The 18,293-nt window shown below is 41.6% G+C and overlaps 2 protein-coding genes across 3 annotated transcripts in view; one reads left to right on the top strand and one right to left on the bottom strand.

Moving 5' to 3' along the window:
* LOC311025174 (ankyrin repeat and IBR domain-containing protein 1-like) overlaps window positions 1-11,328 on the top strand; it is a 30,087-nt gene extending 18,759 nt beyond the window's left edge. For both annotated transcript variants that reach the window (XM_084027943.1, XM_084027944.1), the window contains exons 14-20: window positions 276-342; window positions 2,263-2,408; window positions 2,774-2,952; window positions 3,118-3,169; window positions 6,370-6,481; window positions 7,112-7,152; window positions 8,157-11,328. In XM_084027943.1, coding sequence (XP_083884069.1) covers window positions 276-342; window positions 2,263-2,408; window positions 2,774-2,952; window positions 3,118-3,169; window positions 6,370-6,481; window positions 7,112-7,152; window positions 8,157-9,041 — 1,482 coding nt within the window. In that variant the 3' untranslated portion in view covers window positions 9,042-11,328. The remainder of the gene's footprint in view (window positions 1-275; window positions 343-2,262; window positions 2,409-2,773; window positions 2,953-3,117; window positions 3,170-6,369; window positions 6,482-7,111; window positions 7,153-8,156) is intronic.
* Window positions 11,329-11,488: 160 nt separating this feature from the next.
* On the bottom strand, window positions 11,489-17,976 carry LOC311025175 (protein lifeguard 1). The gene is made up of 10 exons (XM_084027945.1): window positions 17,519-17,976; window positions 17,027-17,195; window positions 16,575-16,653; window positions 16,055-16,108; window positions 15,661-15,751; window positions 15,496-15,533; window positions 14,774-14,861; window positions 12,999-13,088; window positions 12,327-12,374; window positions 11,489-11,791 (listed from the first exon to the last, which is right to left on the bottom strand). The coding sequence occupies exons 1-10, from the start codon at window positions 17,621-17,623 to the stop codon at window positions 11,639-11,641; spliced, it is 915 nt and encodes a 304-aa protein (XP_083884071.1). The 5' UTR covers window positions 17,624-17,976; the 3' UTR covers window positions 11,489-11,638.
* Between the last annotated feature and the right edge of the window lie 317 nt (window positions 17,977-18,293).

Genomic DNA, 18,293 nt, shown 5'->3' on the forward strand with positions numbered 1-18,293 from the left:
TGTGTCTGCTTTGCATAGTGTACCAACAATCATGCATTGGTTGAGGCAGTGGGAACTCATCTGCTGTAAAACTGATACATGGCCTCATGGGTGGGCACATTCTAATGCACTATACTGTAAAGGGATGAATGATATTCCTGTATTCTGTACTTCTACATAATGTCTTCTGCGCCCAACTTTCATTGTTTTCTCTTAATTGTTTGGTCGAGCAGTCTAGTTTGGTCTCAAGACATTTTTACTTTACATTAAAACAGCCTCTGTCTTCCTCACAATAGCTGGAGCAGCGCCTGTTAAAAACAGCCAAAGAGAAGATGGAGCAGCTCAGCCGAGCCCTGAGTGGAAGTGAGTGTGCCATAACAATGTCAATCTTTATTACATGTTTTAATTTAGTCCTCTGATATTGAGCTTTGGAAGCAGACAGGAGGGAGAAAAATTAGGGCACAAAGGTGTTTTATTAATGTATTAACAGAACGGTGGGCGTCGTTATTATTCAGCAGGCATGTCCAAGTTACAAGAAAGCTGTGCTTTGTGAATAAGCTTTGTCTAGAGTGCTTTCAACCCCATCAGTGCAGGCAATTACAACCCATTTAGCATAGCCAAGTTCTGTGCTGATACACAACACTCATTTTAAATTTCAGTAGATTCTGACACTGTGATATTACTCACGTAGGCCTGACCATCTGACAGAGAAATGGAAATGGCCATAACTCAGTGTTTATGAGTCTGGCTCAGTTGAAAATTTGCACAATACCATTGCAAACATCAACAACATCAACAACCATGATTGACTATCACTATTGTGTGTTCTGATGAAAATCAGAATCTGGATGTGTTCCCCCCCCCATTCAAAAGATCAGATCACATTATGAGCATGTTAGTCACAATGGATCCAACAGTTATTTTACTCTCACATCCTGTTAATAGAGTTTTTCAGTTCAGTGTTTACCAAAGGTACAATTCCCGACTGACCCCTGCCACCAAGCCCAATCCTTTAAAGGCAAAATTAGCCACCTTTATGTGGATTTCCAATCACTTCGGATGGTACATTTTGTCCACTGAAGAAACAAATTCCCCAGTTTGTACTATACAGACAGAGAAATCTGCATCCTCCTGCTCATGGAGCCGTGCCGGCCGTGCCTACATGTTCCAGTGTGTACAAGCGACAAGTTCACACAGGCTCTCTTATAGTGTAATAAACTAAAAAACTAAACCCATAAAACGTCAAGGAAGTAAACATTCTTACATCTATAGAGAAAAATACAACCACGCACTTCCTGAATTGAAGTTTCTCTCTTATACCAAACAAAGAAACGTTTTATTGCCTTGTTAACTCATCGTAAAGAACACTTCATTCAAACTGGACAGACACAAAATAAAACTCACCAAACACATCCTGGTTAGTCTTTCCACTGTTCCATTAACTTGGGTTTGGTTGAAATAAAGCCTTAAATCACAGAGTAAGATGTGAACATATGCCATCTCTACGCACCATTTCCCCCGCTGGTCCTCTCTGCCATGCAGCTGCTCCGCTGCAGCGGCTCGTTGGCAGCTCTCACTCCTTCTTCGGAGACAGACCATTAAATTAGCAAATATAAAAAAAATTGGCCTGCTATTCTCGGTTGTCTTTTCGGGATCCTGAATAAGGTTTTCATTGCCTCTGTCCAAGTCAGGTGTAACGCTAAACACTATGCATTGTCGGCGTCGGCAACAGCATCCAACAAAAACCGTCCACGTTGACGTTCATGACAGAAGAATGTTGGCATTGTAGTTCTACGGGCAATTTAAGCAAAGGCACCACTATGTTTGCACTTGACAGCTCAGATTCTAGAGGGTCCCTGCTGGCCATATTCTCCCCGTTCAAAACACTGTAATAAATCCCCGTCCATAACATTCTCTGCAGTCATATTTTGGGATGCCAGTTTTGTTGGTGAAAATGTTGCAATACAAGCGGAAAAAAGAACAAAGACGACTTAGAGTGGCATTGCACCCTGCAGCTACTGAAGCTGAAGTTGCACTCTGTAGTTGTTCCTTGCCTCCAACTATGTCGGATTACAGATTTTAACAATATATACACAACTCAGATAGATGGAGAAGAGGTTGGAAATCTACAGTATCTACAATGCCTTTTGTACAACGGAGCTGTTCTTTTATCGTTTTGTACTGCTCTGCCTAGATGTGTAGGTACGTTAGGCCTGGGATAAGGGATGCATTCTACAACAGTGAAGCAAATAATCAATCCAACTTTCTCCTCCTCTTTCCCAGGGGAAGGAGGCCCACCTGACACTACGTTCATTGAAGACGCGGTCCTGGAATTACTAAAGACTCGCCGCATCCTGAAGTGCTCTTACCCTTATGGTTTCTTTCTGGAACCCAAAAGCACAAAGAAAGAGATCTACGAGCTTATGCAGGTTTCAGTCCTACTTATTTTCCACAAAAAAAGATAAATGTTCAGAGCAGCAAGTTTTATATGGGCCATTAGAGATGTGGGACTAATGCTTTGTACCTTGTGATCTTGCCAATCTGCCCCAGTTATACCTGCATATCTCAGCTTTTAGTTGAAGATCTAGTGTTATATAATTTATGATAGCCGGTATAGACAAGGAAAGTACTTAGCTGCTATCTTTTATATTGTGGCATTTTAAATACTCTAAAATGAATGAGCAAAGCAATGCCATTAAACTTGGAATTTTGGATTCAGCCACTACATATATCACTCACTTGCTGTGTTTCCTAAAAAAAGAAAATCTCCTAACAGCTCTCTTTCTGTCCTCAGACGGACTTGGAGATGGTGACTGAGGATCTGGCACAAAAGGTTAACCGGCCTTATTTAAGGACGCCACGCCACAAAATCATCCGTGCAGCGTGTCTGGTACAGCAGAAGAGGCAGGAGTTCCTGGCTTCAGTAGCTCGGGGAGTGGCCCCCAATGACTCTCCAGATGCCCCCAGGCGCAGGTAAAATACAGACATACATGTGTATCATTTCTACACTGAATGACAGAAACACATAACAGAACTTTAGTTTCAAATAATCAAAAGTGAGTAATGAGCTATAAAATCTCAGCAATTAATCACAATCTTATACTGGACATTTTCCCTCCGTCTCTTCCTCACTTGCAGTTTTGCTGGCGGAACGTGGGACTGGGAATATTTAGGCTTTGGATCACCTGAGGTAACAAGTCTTCATGTGTCCCTTGACACGGCATGCGACAGCCTGACAGATTAAAGATTTACTCAAATGCACGATTTATTTTTGGTTTCTTGGTTTCCTGATATCTATATCACGATATCCGATATCAGTCTAGCGGTGCACCCTTTAAAATGTATTGAGATTCCAATCAATTATGTTTATTCCAGAGGATTTTTCAGAAACAAAATGAATTACCTAATTAATTCATGAATTCAACTTTAACATTTTAACATGTTAAAGTGACAGACAATTGCCTTTTAAATGCATGATTTGATAAATGTAGAGTATAAATCAAACCTTAATAGTATGTAATCCCTCCACGTTTGCATTTCTCATTAATAAAACTGGACTCGATATTTCTATTGCCACCACAGCAGGCAGCCAAAATAATGGATTAATATAGAAGATGCACTTACATTACATGCGTAGCTCTCAGCAGCGATCACACCGATAATTGAAGCACTTCTCTGTTGTAAAAATCACATCTAGTCAGGTTTAATTGATTGCAGGAATAGTGATTATAACGGAATCAAATGATGCAGCCCCACATTATACATTAAGTATGTATATCTAAATCTTTATAATATTGTTGGTTGGACTTTGGCTGTGGAGCAGCAGTGACAAACCACAGTGACCCAAAGATCGCCATGTTACTCCACACACAGGAGCGAGCCAGATGGTTCAGTGTTCCCCTGTGCACCCAATTGGAATGATTGAAAGCGCAGTACTCTGGCAAACACCTCGACAGGTCGCTCCTGATCATTGTGCATTAGTAACAGGCACTTGTAGTTAACTTTTACAGTCATGAAACTGTCGACCACATAATGGTTTGATTATTGACCTGCCTCCTTTTTTCTGCAGAGCTTGATTCATGCGCTCAATAGTGGCACTTAAGACAATACACAGGAGTTACGACTCTAAGCTTCTATTATTGTTTGGTTTCTAGACTGTGGTGGTTTTTAAACATAAAGGCTTTTCATCTGGAACACATTCACTCGGCTAAACGGCTCATATGTAAATCCTGCGTCAAACCCAAGCCTCTCAGGTTATTGTGCACACCTTTTAACAGAATAAAGCCAGCATTTCACTATTGACGGTAAAACATGTCACAAGATTAGTCTTGGCTGCCAGTTGGATACATTCGTTTTGAAAGTCCTTATCCTCCGCCTGTGCAGCACCCTGCAGTGAGGCATAGTGAGTAAATGGTCACTGCTTGAGAAATATGTTGTTTTGTTTTTGTCCCAGTGTGTTAGATTTGCTGTTTCGAAAACAGAGGATTTGGACAACACTTCTTCCACCTAAGACATAAATGGAAGTTTATGTTTTGCTACACCGTCGGTCTGAATCAGAAGTAACTAGGAATACTATCTGTCTCGTGTGCTGAACTTTGTCATACCTTGAAATGTATGCATTTGTTTAAAAGATGACGTAAGCGAGGCACACACTACAAACATATGGCTCATCTTCAAAAGAATGAATTATCAACTTAAAACTCAGGTGAGATGCTCATCTAATCTCCAAGGAAAGAAGGAAGAACAAACAAATCAGTGTCAAAATTACTTTCTGGGGGATGTTTATCTATAAGGAAGTTCACAGTAAGTGTTGCCACCAGATGTTGAACTCCCAGCCACTATTAATATAAAGCGTTTTATTTCTGTCCCCTAATTAAGAGCCTCTGTCTCTCAGCTGCAGTAGTTAATGGGAACACCGTCGTAATAATCAAAGCGTGATGACTCTGCCTCACAGGCACAGCTACAGATGGTCCGCTCCAGGGTTCTCACAATGCCTGCAGATCATTTCATAGTGGGCTATTTTTAGAGCAGTGGAAACATGAAAGACAGTGTTTGGGTGACAGGCTTTTAATCATATGACTGTGACTCAGTGACTTTTGCAAATGTATGAGATGAGTGACTCGGGAATGCAGTTGGATTATTTCTGACGGTATTGATATGCAGATGTGCATCGTCTGTATGTGGAAACTTTTCATCATAGTCTAAAATCAGAGAACAGAGTATACTTAGTAGCATTTACCCGTGTTTCGACCACTACCTTACCATTAAAGTATAATTCATACTTTGTAGAAATATTATTTCCAAAACAACTCAAGCTTGGTTTGAAGTGAAACTAAGATCAGAAACAAACACTGTATGGCTTTCAGTTTGAGAGACGATACATATAATAAATGCATCAACTAGTTTTATACTTCCTGTAAAATTTTGTTGACACCATAATGTCATTGGATTCTTGTTAGTTATTAACATTGTGAAATGAACTCAAGGAACCATCACTCACTCACACACATAGATATCCTATAATTAAAAATGCCTGCATATGCACATGCACCTAATACTCTAGTGCTTATTTGGTAAATTAATTTAGACAAGCTGTGTGAAACACCGTTTTAATTAATTCTACATCATTTAAATCCTCCTGACTGATAGTGTTAACAATATTGAGAGTTGAGTTTTGTTTTTGTCATAATAGTAAACAATACAGAGAGAACATACAGTATTGTTAGACTGCTTTAAAGCCAGTCAAATGTGGAATATTACATAAATGCATACTGATTATAACTGAACTGGGACAAATTAAGTTTGAATTCATTCTGATAAGTGGTTTTTAAACTTGCCAGTAAATCCATTATTAACTTTTTACTTTTAAATAACATCACTTTCAGTTTTGATAATGCATTCTGTTTGCTTTTGAGATTAGTCAGGCATACAGACGTAGTACTTTCAGCCTTCTCACCCTAAATTCTCATGTTGCTGAATATCTGATGCCCTTCCAGGGAGCGTGTCCTGTGATTCTGTTTAGACTGGAGCCTAACGACTGAAGGCTTGGTTTACAGATGAAAAGGTTTGAATGATCTCTCAGTGCTGATCTTCCTGGAACAGAACACTGGACCACATTTGAAGCAGACTGCATCATTACTTGTCACCAATTTACAAATTCACTTATTACGTGTTCATGACAAAAAACCTAGATAGGAATCAAGGAAAATGTGCAACTCTAGCTCCAGATCACATCTGGCAAGGTTTTTTTCTAGTCAAAAAGCGATATGTTTACGATTAGTGGACATAATGACTGGTTCGATCCTTGTTGAAATTAAGCAACAGAAAGGAATGTAAATTTAGCGATAATTGGTCATGTGTATTTAAAATGTTTGTTTTTGTCATTTTAAGGAGTACGCAGAGTTCCAGTACAGACGGAGACATAGGCAGCGGATGAGAGGCGACATGTCCAGTCTCCGTAGCAACACACCAGACCCTGATGACTCCAGCGACAGCATTTTAGGTACTCCAGTGGGCATGCAGGACAGGGCACTTCTTTCTTAGTGTTGGACTTTAGTCACATGTGGGGCTTCATTTGTGGGCGCCACAGTCTGTTACTTGCAAAGTCAGAACATAAGAGGAGAGAGGCAACACACATGGGTGAGGTACATAAAAAATGTGCATGCAATGAATAGTGAAATTACCAAGTTTTCTAGTCTGTGAAAAAATAACGTGTCTACCTCACATTAAACCACACCGCTCCGTACCGATCTGTGCACAACTGAAATGAGAGTACTGGCCCAAACTTTGAAAAAGTTCAACAAGCCAATCATTCTAATCCATCAGTCCTGTCCAGAACAGTGCTGCTTCGTTCTTGGCTTTGTGGAATGAAACATGGAGTGAGTTTTGAAGCCAACTAAAAGATTTCGTTGTCAAGAGGGTTTAATTGATTTCAGATGAAGCTACTGAATTAGTGAATTTCCTGAGAAAGTGCTGGAGGCACGTACTCTGTAAGGTTGTTACTTGATCATTTGGCTGTGTTCCCTAAATTTAAGATGATTTTCCTAGAAGTGGGTTAAAGTTGCCATCCAGGTGCTGCTGGAAAGCTCTAGTTTAATGGCTGTGGGCGTATTGTCCTTTTCTTTTCCTACAGACTCACAGGATGTTGGAGGCGGACGTAGACATCATCTGATGGTGAGTTCACAGTCGCCATTGTCATCGCAGCTCAAGGCTTACTGCCTTTGAAATTGTTCAGACAATTTCAACAGTGAAGGGAATTAATCTCTCTGAACTGATCTCTAAAGGGATTTTTTTTTTTGTCGCTTTGGCTCGACCATACAGAGGAAACACAATTTTGCTTGAACAGTTTAATTTTATTCTTGTTTTTTCTAAAACATTTTAAAACGTCTATTTCACTTTTAATCGTTTCATTTTGTAAATTGGTATTATACAAAGGATAGAAGATGGAATTCAATGTCAAAATACAGGGAAATGTTGCCTTAGAATACAATTGATTGTTTGTTTGAACAGAGTTTGGTCTTTTCTTTGGTGTCAGTCATGTCTCGTTGATTTCTGTCTGGTAAGATAGACTGATTAAATAAATGTACACGTACAAAAGAAGTAAAACACTCCTACCTTTTAGATGTGAAGACCTCCACGACGTGTTCCTCCCACATCCAGTACTCAGTCCTGATGCCATTAATACTCACTTGTGCACCAAATCCACAGCTGATATAATAATCCCCGACAAATACATAATTTACTCTGGTCTTAATAATGTTTTCTCAAAACTACAGTTCCCAGCGGGACAGTTTTTTCCTTTAATAAAACAAAAGTTTGTTGGGGCTGACAGATACAAACTAGTAGGGGAGGGGAGATAATACATTAAATCACTGTTATTTCATTTGTTCAGCCTTATCTTTTACAATTGTGGAGTTTTAAAGTCTAAAACCTCAAAATATACATGCAGGAACACAGCAGCTATATAAAAAAGAAGAAAACTGCTATTATTTTCCTTCTCAGTGGATTGTGTACAGCGTGTTCCCATCTGCAGTTCTAACCTGCCGCTGCCGTTTTCTTCCTTGCCAATAGGTGGTGCAGGTTGGACTCAAACTGCAGATGTGAAACTGCTGGTGCTCTGTAAGTAATGATATCTTCTGGCCTGCGTCACTGACAATGCATCCTGGATTGTCTTGCAGGGTCTAGGTTCTTTGGATGACGATGACCCCAACATTCTGCTGGCCATTCAGCTGTCACTCCAGGATACTGCAATGGCAGAGTTCAGCCATGACGTCCTTGCCAACGAAGCCTCACTCGGCGCTATCGGCACCTCACTGCCTTCTAGGCTTGAACAGAGTGCTCCAGGTGTCGAGGCCCTTCCCAGATCTTCTCTAAGCAGCTCAGAACTGCTGGAGCTGGGAGATAACTTGGCTAGACTTGGCAACATCAGCAGCCAATACTCTGCTGCCACTGGTGTTCTCAGCTCTGTTCAGCACTGTGACAGTCACCACCGGGCCTACGGGGCTTCTGTGCCGATACCAGTGGCTCCAGGTGGCAGCAACTCATCCACGGGCCTCTTCTCCTCTTCTAGTGAGCCGTCGACCACATCCAGCAGCCAAGACCCACCAGCGTCCTCTGCTTTAGGAGTTAATGCTAATCTGCTGGGAAACATCATGGCGTGGTTCCACGACATGAATCCTCAAGGTATCACCCTGGTCCCCTCAACTTCCTCTGACACCGACTCCAACCTTGGCGCTCTCCAGGCCGGTGATGACGGATGCATGCAAGATGACGAGAAAGGCGGTCTCGTCCTGCCGGAAAACAGAAAACCTCAGGAAGTGACGGCAGATGTGGGTTTCTACTCTGAGAGTCTGAACGACATGGAGGAGAAGGAGTGTGCTGTCGCTCAGAGGCCGACCCAGTTAAATCTGGTGGGGCTGGACACCCTTGACACGAGCGGAGGCCATGGCGAACGGGGAGGCTCAAGGGCCTGCCGTGTCGACACTCCGAGGTGTGACTCTGTATCCGACCAGCTGGCCAGCACCAGCTCCTCTGAGTGGGAGGACCAAGTGCACTTGGTGTGAGCCGAACTGGCTGAGATGGGAAGGAGCTTTTTCAGAATGGCCAAAAACCACTATAGATTGCAAATGAAGTAGAGTTGAGGAGTATGTGCAGTAGATATTCAGGTGGAATGGATACAGAATGAAGAATGTGTCAGATTGTACCAAGTTGGAAAGTAGGGGAAGAAGTATTTATACTCTTATGTTAGTCCAGCATTGAAGTCAGAGCAGTTTACTGTGTTTATTGTATTGTCAGCCCCCCCAACAACCAGCCTTCCTGAGAAGAAACACTAAATGAAGGAGACTTTACACTTGATAACATTTTTTAAGGATGTAGTTCCTTAAAATGATTCTGTGCTGATAGAAAAATGAATAATTATCTCTTTTCTAAAAATGTAGTTTTAGAGGGGAAACGATATGTTAAGCGTAGTGCAGGTATTTTTTTCCACTGGAGTAAAAGCATACTGTATGTGTCTGAATCAGGTCTGAGGGAGGTTTTTCAACTGTACATGAGCAGACTGATATCTCGTTCCATTTCGGTCTGTGGGGTACAGTCTGGGAGATAGTCCTCGCTCTGGTCCAAACCTGCCCACAAAGGTGCCAAACGCTGACGAGCAAAAGCACAGTTTGCAGTCACCAAGTGGATTCTTCAAAGCAAATTGTGCCTGCTTACTACAATCTCAATGACTCAGCTAAATTTCAATGTGAAAGTCTCGAGCCATATTTGTATTTGAGATTGCGGCTGTGTGATATTTTTTTAAATCCCACTATCTAAAAGCTGTAGTGCGCTGTGTAAATCTGTAGTTTTAAGACCATAATGGTTGTATATTTTGTTAAGTGAAACATTCACACAAAACAATTTAGATTTATTATCCAAATAAAAACGTTGTTGGCTGCTGGAAAACATTTCGGTAATGGTAATCCATCTCAGATCCTCGATCTTAACATACTTTCAATGAGAAATATGTTCTAAAGTTCAAAAACGCCGACGCTGACAGGGCCCGAGGGGCCGCTCAGTGTCATTCAGATTCAGCTTTACTCTGAATTCCATTGTAGCTCGTTTCAGTGCTGCAGCTGAGCGTGACGCACTAAGTAGACAGTGAGTGGTTTTGTTTGTATAGCGCAGGAAAAGGCCGGTGAGACAGATAATCAGGCAATCTCGTTCAGACTTTGGTGAATTAATTAACCACACCCAAGTCACTGTAATTAATCTCTGGGTCCCATTTAATGTAATCCTTACTAGAGCTCCACATATGTCCAAGGCTGCAGGGAAACGCAGGGAGGATTCCTGTATGTGCATTGCATCCGAAACATATGGGGAGTCTTTGTGAAAAGGTTCTCTACACAGCTGGAGATACAGTGCCTTTCTGTCAGTCATCGTTATTTCATTCTTTTTCACACATTTTTCTGAGTGCTAATTACACAATATTTACAGTGTAAATGAAACCAACACCTGTTACCTTAAAGTTATTTCTCTCACATAAAAGTTCACAGTGTGCAAACATGAGATGTTATTTCTCATTAACATATTTGTAGCATGAGGCTTTTCTTTGATGGTTCTAGTAGTATATTGTCAACAGATAACACTGATTTTATGTTTTGGTCTAATGGGTTATAGTTTATGTCATACTTGCTTTAAATCTTGTTCCCAAATATTTTGGAGGAAAAAAAAAATCAATTTCATTGCCCTGTTTTTTTTGTTTTTTTTTTTAGTGCAGAAGGGCTTCTTGCCCTCCAGAAACTAGAAACTAAAATCACTGTTTTGACGTCGGAATGAGTTGACCTACTGTATGTGTATCATGTATCTTACCTGAAAACACTAACATGGAGGAAAGTTGCAATATTAAGTAGATATTTATTTGAAATCACTTTCATCCATTAAAGAAAATGGATTGTGAATTACCCAACACTGATCAGTGTTTTACCTTTAAGACCTAATTCTGTGTTTTACAGACTGAAGTCTGACTTTAGTAAATGACCTTCTCCCCCTGACAGCCACATTAAATCTAATGATTGTCACATGACAAGAGTCTTGAAGTAATGAAACTATGAGTGCCATACGGTCAGTGGAGCGAACTCTGTTGGACTTGCTTAATGGAAGTCGGCTTGTATTTCAACCGTAATGTTCAGGTGATTTATTTTAAAATGGCATATAACATTTTGTAACTCACTGAGATTTTCTATTGTAAAGCAACTAATCCTTGAAATGCTATTTGCACTTTCATAGTCTATACTTGATACATTCCCTCTTTATATGAAAAAAAAAAATGTTTGGTTGTGTGATGCCAATAAACGGTGTGTTGAGTTTTAATTTGTGTTTTATTGGTCATTGACATACCTGCATTCAAAGCAAACATTGTGAAGAGAGAAAAATCATAAGGGATTGGTTTTATGGGAGTGCTGAGGCTGTTCTGTTCTTTAAGGTAGTTAGTTTGTTCCCAAAAGCATCTTCAAACCTGACCATGTCCTTATCTCGGACACATCACAGACATCTTGCCGATTTAAATATGACAGCAGATTTATGGAGGACTAACAGTGTGTTGTGATTCTTCGGTCCATACCAGTACTACCATTAGATAATGCGTGCAGGAGATACAGTGATTCTTGATGGAGCTTCAGTGTTAGCGGCAGAGGCCAATGAGCTGCAGCAGCATGAGGAACAGGGAGACAATGTCCAAATAGAGGTTGAGGGCAGCAAAGATGTACTCCTCAGGAGAGACTTCATACTTCCTGTGTTTCCCACCCAGGATAAGCTGCGTATCAAACACCAGGTACTGCAGAGAGATGGGAGAGAGAGGCTTCAACGCTACCCATCACTGTCATGACACTGCGTGATGAAAGACAGGAATTGGTCTGAAAGAAAACACTCTTTGAGAGAGAAGATAAACAGGCCACGTAGATAATCCCGTCAGCTGAAAGTAAGTTGTGACTCGCTGCTGACAGCCTGTTCAGCTCTGTGTGTGTAGCAGTGTGCTCCAGCAGCTGACGGGACGGGTCACAACATTTGCTGTTAATGCCGAAGGCACACAGAGAGGTGGCTGTGAGAATGAAGCCCACTGCTGTTAAGCGGCACATAATTGAAATTAAAGGGCACGGGGACATCACAGTACCTCTCCTTACACTAACTACTATGACAGACAGTGGAAGCAGGCTGCCATCCCATCTAACATCGCACACACTTACTTGACATTAAAGCCTTATTTATGATGATGGTTTCTTTCATTCTCAAAGGTCGTTTTCAGTCTGTTTTCTGTTCAACCTGTGTTGCAGAAACACCATGTTCTGTCGTTAAAGTTTGAATGTACTTACTAGAGAAAACAGCAGGGTTCCCAGGCAGGCGTATAAGATGTGGAGAAACTGTTGAAAGAACCAGACACACAAAATCAGGCATTCAGTAACATAACTTTATACTGATTTGGGATTGTTTCTTCCATAAATGGGGTAATATGTAGTAAATAAAATAAAACCTCTATTCTACCATTTAAAAGGAAATTTGTCATTCTCTATCTAAGGGGAATTATACAGCGTACTTGGCGTATGCACAATAATTCAGCCTCGTCTTTTAACTCAGGAGCTGTAAAAGTGAGCATACCTTTAATCCCCTTTTCCATTCTAGTTGTTCAGTATGTTTAATATGATGGTAAAGGTCTCATAGCGGGTGCTCACAAGATGATTCAAAAAGCATATTATTTCTGCTCTATTTGCCGCCGTTTAAAAATAGCTGTTTAAAATAAATGGAATGCTAATTTCTGTAAATTTGCTGCTTCAGGCTAAAACACTAACAGCCAATAAACAGCAGCGTAGGTTTGATTGCATCAGCCTCAGAGATCAGTGCTCCTCGTGAGAGGTTTGGGAGAGCGTAGTCGGCTCTGCTCAGCACACAGGTCAGTGGCAGCGCATCCTGGGGGTGAAAGCTTCAGGGCTGTGAGGTGTCATCTGCCTCCGACTTCCAATTCATTTCAGACCTGCTCCTTGATCTACCTGCGATCGGAGGATTCCACAGAGCAACGCAAACGAAAGGACGGTCCAGGCGAACACCCACAGGCTCCCGTTGGCTCCAGTGAAGTCCCACTGAGGAGGCCGGAGAAGAGAGGGGAAACAGATTGTGAGAGAAAACAGTAGACATCTCTGATTTACGCTCATCACTGCCATAAAAGCCAGGGTGCTCAAGGTCGTCGGCACTGCAGCTGTGCTGTGAAGCGCTGCGGACGATACTGAATGATGAAGACATACTGCATTTAAACACAAGAAAATCCTGGATGTAATGATTCTGGATAATTAATGTACAAGCTGCAGCGCAGGCACAGAGGAGGGGGAGGGGGAGATGGCCTTTTGGCCTGCGTGCCCTTTTCAAATTGACAGAAAAAAGATGGCAGTTACAACAGGAGAATCACTAACAATGATCATCTGAGGAGCTATGAGCTCAAAATGCAAGGCAGTCTGTGTGACATTCATATCTCGGTGACAGTGACAAAAAAGCTCTGGCGCAGTGTTACCTGCCAGAGCAAGAGGTGCTGGAATCTGCAAGATGAACGTCAAGACATAAACCCCCCCCCCAAAAAACACAAAAGTGTTTACAGGAGTGACCACGCACATAAAACAAGCTCTTTTATGGGGTGAGGGTCCGGCCAGGTTTTCTACTGATACCACACTTTTCTCCTCTATGTGCAGGCTATTAAGACCTGATGTATACGCCTTCTTTTGACAGATTATTAATGAGCAGGGAGCGTTTAATCACATATTCATTCTCAGTATAACCATTAGACACCTGCTTCGACGATCCAAGCAGTACGAAAAATGTCTGCAGCTCCTCCAGATGCAATAAGTAGCAAAATGTGTGACATGCCAAACTGCATTAAGAGGCGATTAAGAGGGACTCTAAATACAATTTGAATTTGGCCGAGATCTTTTTCACTTGTCTTCATTTTTTGCCTCACTGCCTGTATGCTAACTTTTGTTCTGAATGAGCCAATTATTTATTTTTGAACTGTCAATGAAGTGATTCTCGAAAAGGTCTCCTCACTTGTGCACATTGACTCTTGCTAACAAAGCATCACAACTTGTATTAAATGTCACTAATGCAAGCATGCAGTTATTTTATATGAACCAAGTGACTTATTTGAGAAACAACACTGTGCAAGTTCTTTTTAAATAGAATAAAATACAATAACATATAATGCGGTGGAGAATCTACATCAGGGTCGACTTATATATATGAAGAGCTGTTCAAGTTACTGTTTCAGATTGTAAGTGTATTTTCAATCTTAAAATAGACTATCTGAAAGAGCATCATGTCTTTTAAGGATTCAAATTGGAGCTTTTTGCTTTTATAGACAGTTCGTGGATAAGAAAGACAAAAAATGAAGAGAGAGGATTTAGCAGGTAACGAAAGGCTCCAGGCCATTTCAGAACGCAAGGTTTACGGTAGCTTGAGCCAGCATGATGACAGCCCAGAGGTTTAACTTTGTCCCACCACTGGACAGAAGGAATTAACTTGATGGACAAATACGCCGATCTCAGCAGTAAATCATAGATTTGCCTGGACAGTTTTGAACCTTTGCCGGTGACCGTATATAGCAAACACTGCATGGGGGAAACTTGCCGACAGCTCCGTTCACCACTTTTCCTCCGACTGCACAGGAGACACAGCTCAGTATATGGACATTCACCACTGGCTGCATAATAAAGCCGCAGTTTATGAAATTTCACTTTTGGCTGCACTGCAAACTGAGCTCAGAGAGTGTGACAGATCTTACCTTTGACTGCATAGCAAACAGAGTCAAGGCGAAGGACACCAGCGCTGTTGCCCCCACAGCCCACAGAACTGCTTCTGCATCAAAGAACCTGCAGACCGAAATATCAAACACATATGCAGTGAGACAGGCACCCCATAGTATGGTGTCAAACTAGTGAGCGGGCACGGTGGATACATGAACAGTAGGGTTCTCCTCTCTCCTAAAGGGGAAACATTACGTTCTTATGAGAAGTATGATCTTTTTTTAATGTCGTAGTCCGTATTATGTGTCGTGACTCCAGTGATGAGCGAGGACCCCCTCTGGACGTGGATGGCATAATGCATGTTCATTTCATATCAGCTTCAGTTATGGCAATATTCCATAAATGTGGTAATTTGAATATATTATTGATAGTCAGGCTTCAACTGATGCCTTGACTGTCAGAGTGACAGGCTCGTATAAGAGCAAATGTCTCAGAGACGGAAAAGGAAAAGGTGTTTACAAGGACACTGGTGCGGGCAAATTGGTCGCGAACAATTTGTGATGCTTGGGATTTATCTTTCGCCTGAATGCCAGAGAATGTGATTGCATGTGCTTTTTAATTTGGTAAACCAGCAATGATAACATCTTATGAGGTTTGATGGCTTCATCGCTTGCATCATCAGATGTGGGTCAAATAGGGTCATTATTTTGTAAATGAGTCAGCATCAGGTGGGGATTCATCCCTGGAAACAAACACTCACGCTGCCACGGATCCGAGCATCATGCCCTCTGCAGCAGTCTGAGATGGAGGGAGGGAGAGACAAATGGAAAGTAAATACATGACCAAAAAAAACAAAACCCCAGTGAAATAGAGCAGGTGTGCTGTGGGTTTAATTTGATGCCTGGCTGGTACTGGGTCTACTCACAAACACGCCCAGGGCGATGAAATTGAGGGGGACTCGACGACGGAGATTGTCACAGCAGGACAAGGCCAAGATGAGCACCATCACCACCGTCCTATTTCACAGAGAATATAGAGTGTATCGTAAATAGCAAATAAAAAGGCTATAAAACAGGGGAAGAGAAAAAAAAGCACTATGTTCAATATCTGAATTCAGTGAGTGCATTATTTATGCCGTGTAGCTGTCGGTTCCCTGGATTAGGAATCAGAATGGGGTAACGTGACGGGCGGTTTGTGATTTAGCTCTATGGATTTCCCTGAGCGACATTTTCATTTAGGTAAGTCACCGACGGCAGATTTGTGGCCGGTCGAACTGTTAAAAGCAAGAAAGTGTGCGGCGTGGAGAAAATCTCGCTTACATCATGGCGTAGGAGAACCAGGTGTTGTCCCACGTCCAGCTCCTGAGATCCTCCCTGTTGGAAGAAGGCAGAGGGGGAGGGAGCAGTGTTTAATAGAGGCACCATTTATTTGATAGAGGCAATAGAATGATTGTATTAAATATTAACAGAGGACAGAGCAATGTGCACATGGGAGCCGGATACAATTTATGAAAAGAAATTACTGTAGCCGCGTTATACCACATCTATTATACACAACATATAAAGCTTTCAAACGACTGCGAGCAAAACATTATTATGTGGCGGAGATGCCCTTTTATTCTACAGCGTCCTGTCTGGCCTTGTGTGTTTGTGGTGATTTAAGTCATGCTGGGTTGTAGCTCAAACCTTTTTTTTGCAGGGAACAACGTTGGTACTTGTGCTCCTGAATGATGTTGGGTGCTCTTACACGCTGACACACGACACTAAATGTGTATTGATAGACAGGTGCCTGACATCTCTTTTTTTGGAAAAGAAATTCCCTCGAGTAACGGTGTCTCACCAGTAAAGAAAAGCACAGATGATCCCAACAGTCCCCAGCAGCTGAATCATCAAGGTCAAGTAGACTTTCCTTATGAAACCTGTTAAGAGAGAAAGACAGCGAGATGAGACAGGTAGACAGACAGACAACATAAAAAAAACCCTGATCTGCCAGTGCAAAACAGACAGGCAGCCAGGGTTGTTCATGCTGCACACCATTTAGAAATTGTTCTGTTTTCACTAAACAAGCTCTCATATAAAATGATTTGTATTGCGTGGGAGGTGCTGAGATACAAAACACAGCAGAGATCAGGGAACACTTTTCAATTTCATATCAATTTCAAGGAAACACTGCAAAGCAAATGTGGGAGTTTATATTGTTTATCCCTTTTCCAGCTCTGACCAAAACAAATTGGTTTCTCTCGTGTATAGTTTTCTCCCTCGGCCCCGGCCTCCCTTTCTTCTAGGCCTCACCTCTTCTTATGGCGGCGTCACTGAAGACGCTCTCCTCTAAGCCCTGGAAATAGTCGGGTGGAGGTTGACTATCCTGCTGGTTGCCTCCTCCTTCTGCCATGGCCTCGGGATGGACCATGTTATCATAGCTGCCAGGAGGGGAGACCACTGCAACGTTCCCATTCCCCACCTGACTCAGCCAAACCAACAACACAACACAGGTAGTTCGAGCAACACGTGCAGAACAGGAATTATGAAAAACATCAAATAATTAGTGCTGTTAGTGCATCAGTGAAACATCAGTGGAATCAAATGTGCAAAGAGTGCTTGTTGTAAGGTTTGAGGACGATCCCGTAACAAAAGCTGGTGTGTGATTCAACTCACGTTTGCTGTATTAATAGTTGGACATTAAATGTAAAATCAATAGGAAAACAACAACATAGCTTTAGCATACAACCTCTTTCCTCTTTCTCCACTTGAGGCTTACAGAAATGTTCCAGTTTTGCCACCAACCTGATAGCTCATCCCTGTGTAAGAACTCTGTCCATAGTCCTCAGTGTTGTACGGAGGGGGACGGGGTCCAGAACCTTCCTTGCTGATGCCTTTAGTCTGGTCCATGCCGCCAAAAGTTATCAGGTCTTTGCATCAACAGTGACAGAGAAGACACGTCGGACATACGGGAAGGTTAAGGTCATGACTGAGACCACAAAAGCATCCTTTTAAACGGCGTCAGCGCTTTCATCAGTGATATTAATTTGGCAAATGGGCCTATGTCAGAGTGGAACAAATAAATGGGTAATTACGAAATGATGCATCACACAAACACAAGAGCCATCTGTGACTAACGTCCATAATTATGGCCTTAAGCATCCATTTAATAGAGCTGTATGTATATTTAATGACCAACTAGGTTGTGGTTAATTGCCAGCTGAGGATATTCAGTTGTCATCAGGACAGACATTTAACTTAGCATTCTATTTCATATATATATATATATATATATATATATAGAGAGAGAGAGATAAAGAGAGAAGACATGAGTAAGTGATTCCTTTTGAAGTCCCTGGTTTTGAATTAGTCATTAAAGACACAGAGTCCTAATTAGCTGCACAATGACCAATTCTGTATGATATGAAACTTCAGTAAAGCCATAATCTGACTGCAGATCAGTAACTGCCATGCTATTATTTAATCATTAACAATATACGTTCCTATAATCAGTAATTGGTAATGGTGTTTGAACTTGTGGCAGTGATAAATTATTTGTCCCCTAAAAACACACGTCGAG

The sequence above is a fragment of the Eutrigla gurnardus genome (assembly GCF_963514095.1).
Source record: "Eutrigla gurnardus genome assembly, chromosome: 14".
Taxonomy (NCBI): Eukaryota; Metazoa; Chordata; class Actinopteri; order Perciformes; family Triglidae; genus Eutrigla; species Eutrigla gurnardus.

Coding starts and splice junctions, on each gene's coding strand:
- LOC311025175 (XM_084027945.1), bottom strand. CDS start 17,623: ATGGACCAGACTAAAGGCATCAGCAAGGAAGGTTCTGGACCCCGTCCC. Junction 17,196..17,518: donor ACACAGGGATGAGCTATCAG/GTTGGTGGCAAA, acceptor TGGCTGAGTCAG/GTGGGGAATGGGAACGTTGC. Junction 11,792..12,326: donor GAACCCTGCTGTTTTCTCTA/GTAAGTACATTC, acceptor ATCTCTCTGCAG/TACCTGGTGTTTGATACGCA.